This window comes from Triticum urartu, chromosome 3 (genome assembly GCF_003073215.2).
Source record: "Triticum urartu cultivar G1812 chromosome 3, Tu2.1, whole genome shotgun sequence".
Taxonomy (NCBI): domain Eukaryota; kingdom Viridiplantae; phylum Streptophyta; class Magnoliopsida; order Poales; family Poaceae; genus Triticum; species Triticum urartu.
In genome coordinates this window covers 612,833,559-612,846,110 of record NC_053024.1, presented here as the reverse complement: position 1 = coordinate 612,846,110, position 12,552 = coordinate 612,833,559, and the positions used below count along the sequence as shown (strand labels likewise).

Genomic DNA, 12,552 nt, shown 5'->3' with positions numbered 1-12,552 from the left:
TGCCCCGATCGTTCGGAGCTTTCCTACCCGAGTCCTCTGCGGGAGCACCCCTCCCAGTCCGTTCACCACGGGCATCGTGACACGAGCGCGGGACCTTGGCCGATCGCCCCCACAACCAAGACCGTAAGTTACCCCTCCTACTGATCCTTGCAGGGCACGAAGCGCGCGACGAGGCCACGGCCTCGGGAGGCGAGGACCGCGCCAAGCCCCACCGAGCTAAAATAGTTCCCGCACATGGGTGCGCGGCGCGGAAACACAGCACGGAGATAGCGGAAACAGCGCGATGGTTAAACAGCAGCAGTTCTAACACGCCCCCGCGGGGCCCTACATTACTTTCTATTTCTGCGCAGGATAAAAAAGAAAACAAAACGAGCGCGATTCGTCCTACGCCAACCCACAGCGAAGGCTCGAGCTGCTCCTGGGGCTCAGGCGGATCCCTCCTCTCGCTTCACCGGGGCGCGACGGCGGGCTGACCCGCTACCTTCACCCAGGCGGGCGTGACGGCGCGGGGGCTGGTCACGGCCACCGCTGGAGGAGCTGCTGCCTGAGAGGGGGTCGCCGAAGCTCGGCGAACCCCGAGCACCGCCGCCTGTACGCCAGTCGCCATCTTCATCCTGGTCAGTGCTGGGGCTGGGCAGGCGGCCGCGGTCGTCATCTTCAGGGTAGCACCCGGCACGGCGACCATCTTCCCCGAACACCCTCACGTAGAGGGTGGCGTCGCCATCAAATTTGAAGTACAGGGTGCACCACCGGCCCAGGCCACGCGCGCGGGCAAACGTTTGCCAGCCGCGTGTCAGAGCCCCATTCGCAGAAACGAAGACCTCCAGCGAAGCCCAGGAGGCCCTGCTACAGCAGCCGTCTGCCTGGAGCCAGAAGCCGCACCAAGCGCTGGCCGGCAGTCCATCTACAAAGAAACGGGGGAGCTGGAGCCTGGTGCTGGATGGATCCGCCGACCACACGACGAACTCCGGCGGCACCTCCGCAGAGCGAAAGCGTGGCCTAGGGGGGCGCACACCCACGGCGTGCCCCCCGTCGGCAACCGGGCGCTCATCACCGCGTAGGGAACCGCCTCCATGGCCGCAGGAGGCCACCACGGGGACCGTGGTATAATTTTGAGGGCGGCCTCAGCCGCGCTTGGTCGGGGGGAGTCAGGTCCTGCCTGGGGGGCCTTTCCTTTCTTCGCGGCCGAGAACCTCTTTGGGGCCATGGGGACGACGAGTAGCCAAGAGGAAGAAAAGGAGAAGCAAAAGGGGACGAGCTGAAGGGGCTCGCGCGGCCCCGTACTTATAGCCGGAGCAGGCCAACCGCCGAGCACCACGTTCGCAGGTAATCATGATCGGTTTCTCTGCATGCAGGGACTTATCAAGTCATGCAGTCGCCGAGGCGTCGTGGGGAAGCGCAGTCGCCCACGTCCGATCAATCTCCACGCGGCGCCCAAGGCCACAGGTTGTTAGGGCCCGCTGCGCTTCGCACTTGCCCCTTCGCTTTCCTGCTAGGCCAAGCCCGGGCGCGCCTTGGGCCCAGGGGCTACTGTCTGCATTCTGGGAACGGGGGTCCCCAGACTTGCCTGCCTGCGGCCTGCGGCGTGGCTCAAGTGGGGGCCCAGCACATCCCATCTTCATCAGCTCAAGCTCAAGACCCTCGCGAGGGGCCAAGCCTCGCGGGGCGGACGACAGGAAGCTTCCTCAGAGGCAGCCTCGTCAGGTAGGCTCGCGAGGAGGCGGAGAGATCAAGACAGGGGTACCTCGCGAGGAGCCTGTGACGCAAGCCATGACGTTCGAGACCAGGCGGGCGCCGGCCTGCGTAGTGTCCTTGTTTCCCCTTTGGTGCAAAGGGGGCAAGCACAGGCCAAGGCATCGGGCAAAGGTTACCATTCCGGTGCAACGAGACCAGGACCAGCAGAGCGGCAGGACGGAGGTCACCGTGGAGCCCAAGACGGCGTCATCACCAGTACTTTTGGCAGCCAAAGAGCACCTTTGGTCAGGATAACTTGTACTAGATGTTCCCCTTCAAAATGGCCAATTGTTGGCGCCCTTCCCACTCGTTATTTGGGGAGAGGCCCAGGGCCTCTATAAATGGAGCTAGCCACCACAGAGTAGATGGACGGCTAGAGATCTGGTAAAACCCTAGCAGAGAGAGAGAGAGAGGCGACTGAACTCACCCTAGCAGTTCGTCGCACCAGCTCAAGAACACCTCTCGCGAGGCTGTTCTTCCCTTGTACTGTTTGTCATCAGCCTTTGGGGCAATCCACCACACCACACACTGGAGTAGGGTATTACACCACAACGGTGGCCCGAAACAGTATAAAACTCGTGTCCCTTGTGTTGTTCGTTGTTTCCAGCTTAGATCATGTGAGGAGATTGGACGTAGATCGGTAGGGGAGAGATCTCCGCGCGCAACCCAGTGTTCGAACCTCAAGGGTATGCCGGAACCCGGAATCCGACACTATATGCAGTATTCTTTTGCCGTTCTAAGCAAATTTGCATGTGCCATCTCTAATTTTCAAAATAAACTTCTCTTTTGTGTGTTTATTTCGCTCGTGGAGCGGTGAGGGGTGGCTAATATTTTCCATGCTAGATGTGTTATTCTCAAGATGAGTGTTTATTCATTTTTCATTGCACAAGAGTAAGGCAAAGGTACTAGGGATGCCCAGTCCCGAAATGCAAAAACAAATTAATTTACTTTATGTTGTCAAATAATAAATTCCTTGGAAAGTGTTGGTATGGAGGGCAACCATGGATACAGCTAGCCATGGTAAGTGAAAGTTATGGTGGAAAAAGGAATAAACTTTATTTTCTGTTTGGGAAACCCCTATGATATATCTATGCATGGAAAGTATTGGGAACTCTAAGTCGTTTTTGTTGGTGGGATGGATACACCTCCCAAAATGTTTTTATCTCAAATTTTTCGCTTAGAGCTCTGGCACCTATACAAATCCCTACTTCCTCTACGAAGGGCCTATCTTTTACTTTATGCAATTTTTATTTTGAGTCTCCAACTTCTCTTATAAAAGCACCAACTAGGAAGCAATATGATCGTGCTTATGTATTGGGTGTAATTAAAGTGTGTTTCATGAATGGATCAATGTTTGAGCATGATGGGCTAGGGATAACTTATTTTAGTGTTGATATTTTAAAAGACATGGTTGCTTGTTGATATGATTGAGTACCTAAATTATTATGTCAAAACTAGACTATTGCTTTGAATCACATAAAAGTCCAAATGTCCATGCTATAAAGAAAAGAATATGATATGACATGATGAGCTGCACTCCACATAAAAAAATCTGTTTTTATCACTTACCTACTCGGGGACGAGTAGGAGTTAAGCTTGGGAATGCTGATACGTCTCCAACGTATCTATAATTTTTTATTGTTCCATGCTATTTTATTATCAATCTTGGATGTTTTATAATCATTTTATATCATTTTTGGTACCAACCTGTTGACATAGTGCCAAGTGCCAGTTGCTGTTTTTTCCATGTTTTTTACATCGCACAAAATCAATATCAAACAGAGTCCAACTGCCACGAAACTTTACAGAGATTTTTTATGGACCAGAAGGAAGATGTTGGGCCGTGGTTGCACCTGGGGGGAGTCCCGAGGAGGGGACAACCCACCAAGGCGCGCCAGGAGGCCCAGGCACGCCCTGGTGGGTTGTGCCCACCTCGGGTGCCCCCGGACCGCCTATTTGCTCGATAAACACCCCAAAAATCCTAGAACCCTAGGGGAGTCGACGAAATATTCATCGAGCCGCCACAGAGTCCAGAACCACCAGATCCAGTCTAGACACCATCACGGAGGGGTTCACCACTTCCATTGCTGCCTCTCCGATGATGCGTGAGTAGTTCTTTGTAGACCTTCGGGTCCGTAGTTAGTAGCTACATGGCTTCATCTCTCTCTCTCTCTTTCTCTCTTGATTCTCAATACTATGGTCTCTTGGAGATCCATATGATGTAACTCTTTTGAGGTATGTTTGTTGGGATCGATGAACTTTGAGTTTATGATCAGATCTATCTTTTTATATCCATGAAAGTATTTCAGTTTCTTTGATCTCTTTTATGCATGATCTCTTATAGCCTCGTATTTCTTCTCCGATATTTGGGTTTTGTTTGGCCAACTTGATCTATTTATCTTACAGTGCTTGATTCCAGTGACAGAAAGGGAACCGACACATATGTAACGTTGCTACTAAGGATAAAAAGATGGGATCTATATGTACCGCCATAGATAAACGGATCTCGTCTACATCATGTCATCGTTCTTATTGCATTACTCCGTTTTTCCATGAACTTAATACACTAGATGCATGCTGGATAGCGGTCGATGTGTAGAGTAATAGTAGTAGATGCAGGCCGGAGTTGGTCTCTAATCTTGGACGTGATGCCTATGTAATGATCATTGCCTGGATATCGTCATAATTATTTGAGGTTCTATCAATTGCCCAACAGTAATTTGTTTACCCACTGTTTGCTATTTTTCTCAAGAGAAGCCACTAGTGAAACTTACGCCCCCCTGGGCTTCTTTCTCATATATTTGCCGTTGCGATCTATTTTTCTCTTGCTTTTATTTTCAGATCTATTAAACCAAAAATACAAAAATACTTTGCTGCACTTTATTTTATTTGCGATCTATTTATTCAATCTATCACAACTTTCTCCTGCCCATGCACCGTTTGAGGCGCCGTTACCCGAAAGGGATTGACAACCCCTTTGACACGTCGAGTTGCGAGTGGTTGTTATTTCTGTGCAGGGGTTGTTTACGTTGTGTTGCTTGGTTCTCCTACTGGTTCGATAACCTTGGTTTCATATCTGAGGAAAATACCTACCGCCTTGTGCTGCATCATCCCTTCCTCTTTTGGGGAAATACCGACGTAGCTTCAAGCGACATCATGCTTTTACATGGATCTGGCCATGCTCGTCATCCCTCCCATGTTCGTGGAGGTGATGAAGGAGTGGCTGACGGTCAAACTCCCGCGCGTCGTGAGGCTCCCGGCGAACAAGTGGTGCGAGTTCTGGGTTTAGGTCCAGAACTTCGAGGGGCAGATGGTGCTTGCATGGGCTGGCAGTACTTCCGCTGCCACCACATGATCGTCCCTGGCGACCTTGTCGTGCTGCGCGTCTCCAACCTAGGCCTCAAGGTCCAAATCTACAACCAAGATAGCTCCATCGGGTGTAGGGTGCCCTGTAGCAGGCACAGCTGCATCGGTGACCTTGCTTTCGCCCTCTAAACTTGTAGTATGAACTTGTAGTTAGTTTGTTGCGGTGATGAGAGAACTTGGTGTGAACCTGTTAATATTTTGTCCAGGGTTCAGTACCATGTGGTGAAGCGGGGTGCATGGGATGCCCCTGTTGTCTTTAAACTTATGCCTGTTAGCAGTATGCCTATTTAGTTGCGTGTTTATCTGTTGTTAGCTGTTGTTTACTTGCTAGTTTATGTGATGTTAGTGCTCTGCCTTTTGTTGTGCCTAATGTGGTGGTAAGTCCACAACATTTGAATGGGGTGAGCATAACACAAATGTTTATGCAGCCAAACAACTATGGTTTGCATCTGTTCACCCCTTAAGCACAAATGCGGGCATCCGGCCCTAAAGTGGCCATTGATGCAATGCAGGCAACCAAACAACATGCAGATGTTGGTTTGTTGCATGTTTTTGCTGAACCAGGCTCTGGTGAGATGTGGCTGAAATGCAGGCACTATTCACTCTAGGCAACCAAACGTGTCCCTAGTTCGAATCACTATATCTTTTTAGCACAACAGGATGCCTTGAATAGTGAATTACATAACTCATAGTACCTCTCAGATAACGCAAAGACCATTTCTAGCGCATGCCAACGATTATCACCCAGGTTGGACATGAATCTACTTAGTTTGCTCATAGCAAAATAGATATGTGGCCTTGTTGCGCTTGCTAAGTACATGAGTGACCTGACAATTTGAGAGTATCTTAATTGATCTTTTGTATCTTTCTTGCTCTTTCAGAGTGTCACGCGGGGATCATAAGGTTTTAGAGAAATCTTGCTATCCATAAAGTTGAACCGACTCAAGACCTTCTCAACATAGGGGGGTTGTGTTAGAGTAATCCCACTCTCATCCTTAATAAGTTTGATGTTTAGAATCACATCTGCTTCTTCCAGCTCTTTCATGTCAAAACTCTTCAATAGAAAAGATTTGACCTCATTGATCGCATCAATGTTTGTATCAAAGATCATTATGTTATCGATGTACAAACGTAATATAACACTATTGCCCCCAGCATGACGATAGTAAACACATATATCAGCCTCATTAATGGCAAATCCTGTAGAAGTCAGAGTTCTTTCAAACTTCTCATGCTATTACTTACATGCCTGTTTCAGACCATACAAAGATTTTAACAACCTGCATACCTTTCTCTCTTCACCTTTTACCACAAACCCATTAGGCCGATCCATATAGATTTCCTCTTACAACTCTCCATTTAGGAAAGTCGTTTTGACATTCATTTGATGAATGATAAGACCATAAGAGACAGCCAGGGAACATCTGGATGGTGGTCATTCTAGCAACACATGAATAGGTGTCAAGGTAATTTTTGCCTTCCTAATGAATGTAGCCCTTGGCCACAAGTCATGCCTTGTACTTCTCAATAGTAACATCGGGTCTTGGCTTCCTTTTGAACACCCACTTATAGCCCATAGGTTACAACCATAGGGTCGTTCAGTTAGCTCCCAAGTTCCATTAGAAAGAACTGATTCCATCTCATTATGGACAACATTTTTCCAATCATCTACATTCGGAGATGCATATGCCTATGCAATAGACTTGGGAGTGTCGTCCACAGGTTATACAATGAAATCGTTACCAAAATATTTTGCAAACCTTTGTATCTTGCTCCTCACAGGAGCTTCATTATTATCCTTCTCAAGGATTTCCTCTGATGATTGTTCGAAGTACTCATCAAATGTACTAGATTCGGGATTTATATCAGAAGAAAATATAGCAATACTATGCATATCTTTCATTGGCAATATATTCTCAGAAAATGTTGCATGAAAAGATTCCATTATAGTATCAACAAGCATATCATGTACCTCGGATTTAACTACACTAAAAATATCTATGATATGCTCCAGTGAGCATAACCTGGAAAGACAAGATCCACTATCTTCGGTCCAAGTTTGCATTTCTTAGTGAAAGGAATATTGACCTTCAGCAAGCATCCCCAAGTGCGCAAATAAGAAAGTGATAATTTTCTCCCAACCCACTCTTCAAAAGGGGTTTTCTCTTTATTCTTGTTAGGAATTCTATTCAGGACATGCCACGAAGTCAATAAAGCCTTCCCCACCATGCCTTAGATAAACCAACAATGTCTATCATGGCATTCACCAAGTATGTCAGCATGCGGTTTTTCTCTCAGTAACCCCATTTTATTGGGGTGAATAGGGAGGCGTCCTCTCATGAATAATATTGTGTTCCTCACAAAATTCATCAAAAACTTTGGGAAAATACTCTCCACCACAATCCGACATAAGACACTTGATCTTTCTATCTATTTGATTTTCAACTTCAGATTTATAAATTTTATAGTAGTCTAAAGCTTCATCTTTAGTTTGTAAAAAACAAACATAACAAAATCTAGTCACATCATCAATCAACGTCATGAAATATCTCTTTCCACCATTTGTCGACTGACATTCATTTCACATTGGTCAGAATGTATGAGTTCTAGATGTGCCAAGTTTCTCTCCTCACCAGCCATGTGAGGCTTTCGAGGTTGCTTTATTTGTGCTCAACTATGGCACTTAGAACCTTTGTCAATAGTGAAACTTATTAAAATCATACTAGATAGCCAAGACACTAAACCAAAATTAATGTGACATAAATGAGAGTGCCAAACACTTGCATCATAACTCTAGCACAAATTTTGTTTACTGACTTATTGCAAATATTCAAAAGGAAAAGTCAGAACAATCCTTCGCTCTCATAGCCTTTGCCTATAAATTGTCCATATGTCGACATTATTGCTTTTATTCAGCTCTTAAAATACCTTAAACCCATCTCGGCATAGAAGGGAGTTGCTAACTAGATTCATGTTCATAGTAGGGACATACTTCATGTTGCTTAGCTGCACGATCTTCCCTGAAGTGAACTTCAGATCCACCATGACAATGCCACAAAACAGAAGCATATGACCCATTCCCCATCAGGACGTAAGAATATCTCGTGCGACCTGATAAGAAGTGAACAAAGAGACGCCAGCACACATGTGGATGTTAGCACCCGAATCAATACACCAAGAAGATGATTGAAATACTGAAAGAACAATAAGTAAATTACCATACCCATCAGTATTGCTAGCAGTCACCAAGTTGACAGTCTTGGAGATCATTTTCCCTCTGCAGTATGCACGTTCTGGGAGTTCCTTGGAAAAGTGTCCGGGTTTTCCACAGGTGTAGCACTCTAGCTCAGCCTTGTTCAACTTCTTCTTCTTGAAGGTAGTAGTCTTTACAGGCTTGTTCTTCCCTTTGTTCTTGTTTTGTGGGTACCTCTACACCATATTGGCGGTAGGCTGAACCTCACATGCTTTCTCAGTAGTGTGTTTAGGCCGAGTTTTCTCTTCAACATCAAGAGATGCAATTAGGTTTTTAGCTGATATCTCATGTCTCTTATGTTTCAGAGTAGTGGCAAAATTTCTCAATGAAGGAGGCAACTTTGCAATCATGCACCTAGCTACGAATTTGTTGCATAAATCACACTTAAGGAGTTCCGGCTCCTTCATAATGCATTCTATATCATGAGCTTGTTAACCTACAGAACGGTTATTCACCATCTTGTAGTCGTGGAAACTCTCCATCATGTAGCGTTCAGTGCATCCCACAGTATCATCCCATCTTGTATGTGCATATACAAATCACATAGATGGCCAGCAAGAACACTCAGAATGCATCCCACACACATAGTATTGGCTTCTTGAAACTTTCTTTGATCTTCATCAGTTGTTCCCTCTCTCATGCCAACACTAACATTAAAAACTTTCAAACCAGCACGCCCGAGCATGGACTTCAACTTACACCTCTTAAAGTGCACACCGGTAAATTTATCCAGCCTCAGTGCATCCGCAAAACCAGCCATAGTTAACTAAGGAAATTGCATACCACAAGGTTTTTGGATTGTTGGAATATTATGTAAATTAATGATAATTTCAATAAATAATTCAAGACTAGAATAGTAATTAGCATACAAAGTTCTAGCATACTAGATAATCGACACATCAGCATCGCAGATGCAACAACTATCATAATCAAAGACAAGATCATATCACGGTGCACATATTAATCATTCTTCGATGAAGTAGTCCAGGCTGTTGTAGGGGCGGCTGTGTTGTTGATGATGACGTTGGTGGTGAGGACTGGGCGGTGTAGACGTTTGTGACGACGGCACGCAGCAGCAAGTCAAGAGGATCTTCTGAAGGAAGGGCCAGCGCACGCAATCATACGCCTTCTTGAAGTCTAGTTTAAGGACGACAACCTTCTTATTCTTAGCGTGGAGCTCGTGCAGAAGCTCATGTAGCACCATAATGCCATCCATCGGATGAAGGCAGTTTGCGTGGGACTGATAAGTTTATGAGCAATGGGAGAAAGTTTAGTGGCAAATGCTTTGGAGGGGAATTTCGCAATAGTGTTGATCAACGCTATTAGCCTAAAGAGGCGAATCTGGTCAGCTCCCTTGACCTTGGGAATCAGTGTTAAAGAAGTGTATTTAAGACACGATATGTCCACTGTATGTAGGCAGAAACCCAGGCAGATAGAGTAAATAAGTGGTTTCAGGAGAGTCCAAAACTTCTTGAAAAACAAGATAGAGAAGCCATCTGGCCCCAGAGTTGAGTTGGATTTAGACGAGAAGATTACCGCATGAATCTCCTCATGGGACAGAGGGGTAGATAGCAGTTCCATGTCAGCTCGGGAGATCCACTGGGACGGGTCCCAAGCATCGGAAAAGAAGCTAAACCCGGGGGAGGGGGTGAGCCCGTAAAATTAAGTTATGGCAATCTTCCTATCCAGAGTCTCACAAGAAGCCACGAGCACACCTCACTGGAAAATTGAAGAAAAAAAATAGTGAGCTATACAAAATAACGCCACCTATTAAATTATTCTATTAGCATGCTATTAACAAGAGATTTTATACGGATTTTGTTAGCGAGATAATTCTCTGCCTTTTTATACTTTTTTCAGTGCTACGAATCTGCATAGGGAGCCCAGCCCACACTCTGGAACTAGTTGATTTTTTTTCTCCCAGATCCATCGGATGCGCAAGGCATGATTAAGTTATTTGATGAAGGTTATGAATCCCAAGGTCCCCAAACTCCACGGGTCAACAAACTTGCTCCCATGCCACTAAACAGTAAACAGTGCTCTCCTTCTGAAGATCTTGTTTAGGCATTTCAATACCCAGGGAGGCAAATCCAATGAGAGCATATGCCATATGGTATATCACAATGGCAGTAAGCACCGCCGTCCTTGACGAAGTAGCTTGATTTATTGCCAAACTTCCATGGAAACTAACTACTAAACCACAACCATTTTCAATCCAGACACAAACCACCTACATACATCAACGAGCATCTCTCCATCTCACCAAAAGACAATGCGTTCCATTGCGACGACTCTCCTCCAGCTGGTCTGCCTCCTCTTGTCACTTCATCGGAGCCCATGCTCCGGCGCGGCGGCCACAGCGAGCAACTTCTCCTCCTGCCTCATCTCCAACGGCGTCACCAACTTCTCCGTGCCCACATCACCGGGCTACGCCGGGTTGCTCCACTCCTCCATCTTCAACCTCCGGTTCACGCTCCCGAACGTCGCCGGGCCCGCCGCCATTGTCCTCCCGGAGTCGAGGGATGACCTGCGGCGAGCCATCCTGTGCGCACGCGCCAGATCGCTTGCGATCCGCGTGCGTAGCGGCGGGCACAGCTACGAGGGGCTGTCCTACACCACGGAGAACCACGTGCCCTTCGTGCTGGTCGACCTCGCGAACCTGAACCGCGTCCGGGTCGAGCCGGGCTCGGCCACGGCCTGGGCCGAATCGGGAGCGACGTTGGGCGAGTTGTACTACGCCGTGGGGCGGTCGAGCTACTCCTTAGCATTCCCAGCCGGGTCGGGGTCGACCACTGGTCTAGGGGGGCACGTCTCCGGCGGCGGGTTCGGGCTTCTGTCCCGGAAGTTTGGGCTTGCCGCCGACAACGTGCTGGATGCGGCGGTCATCACTCCGGACGGCAGAGTCCTTGACCGGAGCTCAATGGGCGACGACGTGTTCTGGGCGATCCGAGGCGGCGGCGGCGGGAGCTGGGGTGTGGTGTACGCTTGGAAGCTCCGGCTCGTTCCGGTTCCTCGCAACGTCACCGCGTTCACCGTCGGCCGGACTGGTCCGGTCGAGCTCATAGCCGGGCTGCTTCACAGGTGGCAGTATGTCGGGCCCAATCTACCGGACGAGTTTTATCTCTCCGTGTATGCTCCAACCGGGTCGACGGACGGCAACGTCTCCATCTCCTTCACCGGTCAAGTGCTTGCGTCAAAAGACCATGCGTTGTCGGTTCTCAGCCAAAGCTTTCCTGAGCTAGGTTTGACCGAGCGACACCTCTCAGAAATGAGCTGGGTCGAGTCGACGGCCAAGTTCGCCGGTCTGAGCACGGTGGAGGACCTGGCGAACCGGCGGCGCCAGCCAAAGCAGTACTCCAAGAGCAAGTCCGACTACGTGCAGGCACCGATCTGGAGGAACGACATGGCCGAGATCGTCCGGCATCTGTCGACCGGGCCGACCGGGTCCATCCAGCTGGACCCCTACGGCGGCGCCATGGCGCGGGTCCGTAGCGCCGAGACGCCGTTCCCGCACCGCGCCGGCAACCTGTACAGCATCCAGTACGGCGTCAGCTGGAACCGGTCGGAGGTGGCCCGCGCGGAGGAGTTCATCGGATGGCTCAGGTCGTTCTACAAGTTCATGGCCCCCTACGTGTCCAAGGATCCCCGCGCTGCGTACGTGAACTACCTCGATCTCGATCTGGGCGTGAACAGCTGGACGCAGGCTGCCGGTGGCTCGTCCGCGCAGGCGGTGGCTCGTGCGAGGTCGTCCTGGGGGGAGGCGTACTTCGGAGGGAACTTCGACCGGCTGGTCCGTGCTAAGACGGTGGTCGATCCTGGCAACGTGTTCAACAACGCGCAGAGCATCCCTCCCTTGAATATTAGAGCCGAGGAGTAGACATGATGTTTGCGAAATAATAAATCTGGCCGTGAGGAGATATGTATACCCAATAACGAGTGATATATAACTCCATGATACATGACATGTCATGCTTCCATTATTTTAGGTGGTTATTCCTAAGTGGTGCTTCGGAAAGAATGATGGATGGGTGATTTTGGTGGATAAATGGCTCGGTGACAATGCAGAGTTTGCTGCCAAGAGTAGTAAGAACCGTGCTAACCGTGAAAACAGGAACCACCGGGGCTTTAAGGCCATGAAGGTATATCTATATACATGATGTATTCTTTTTCTTCTTTTTACCGTCATGTTTTTATGTATG

The 12,552-nt window shown here is 48.3% G+C and overlaps 1 protein-coding gene across 1 annotated transcript; it reads left to right on the top strand.

The window, feature by feature from the left end:
• Positions 1-10,459: 10,459 nt before the first annotated feature.
• LOC125548855 (reticuline oxidase-like) lies at positions 10,460-12,479 on the top strand. The gene has a single exon (XM_048712382.1). It carries the CDS (start codon positions 10,626-10,628, stop codon positions 12,228-12,230), a length of 1,605 nt encoding a protein of 534 aa, XP_048568339.1. The 5' UTR covers positions 10,460-10,625; the 3' UTR covers positions 12,231-12,479.
• The last annotated feature ends 73 nt before the right edge of the window (positions 12,480-12,552 follow it).

What these genes read in the sequence shown, in the direction of transcription:
- LOC125548855 (XM_048712382.1), top strand. Translation starts at nt 10,626, where the DNA reads ATGCGTTCCATTGCGACGACTCTCCTCCAGCTGGTCTGCCTCCTCTTG.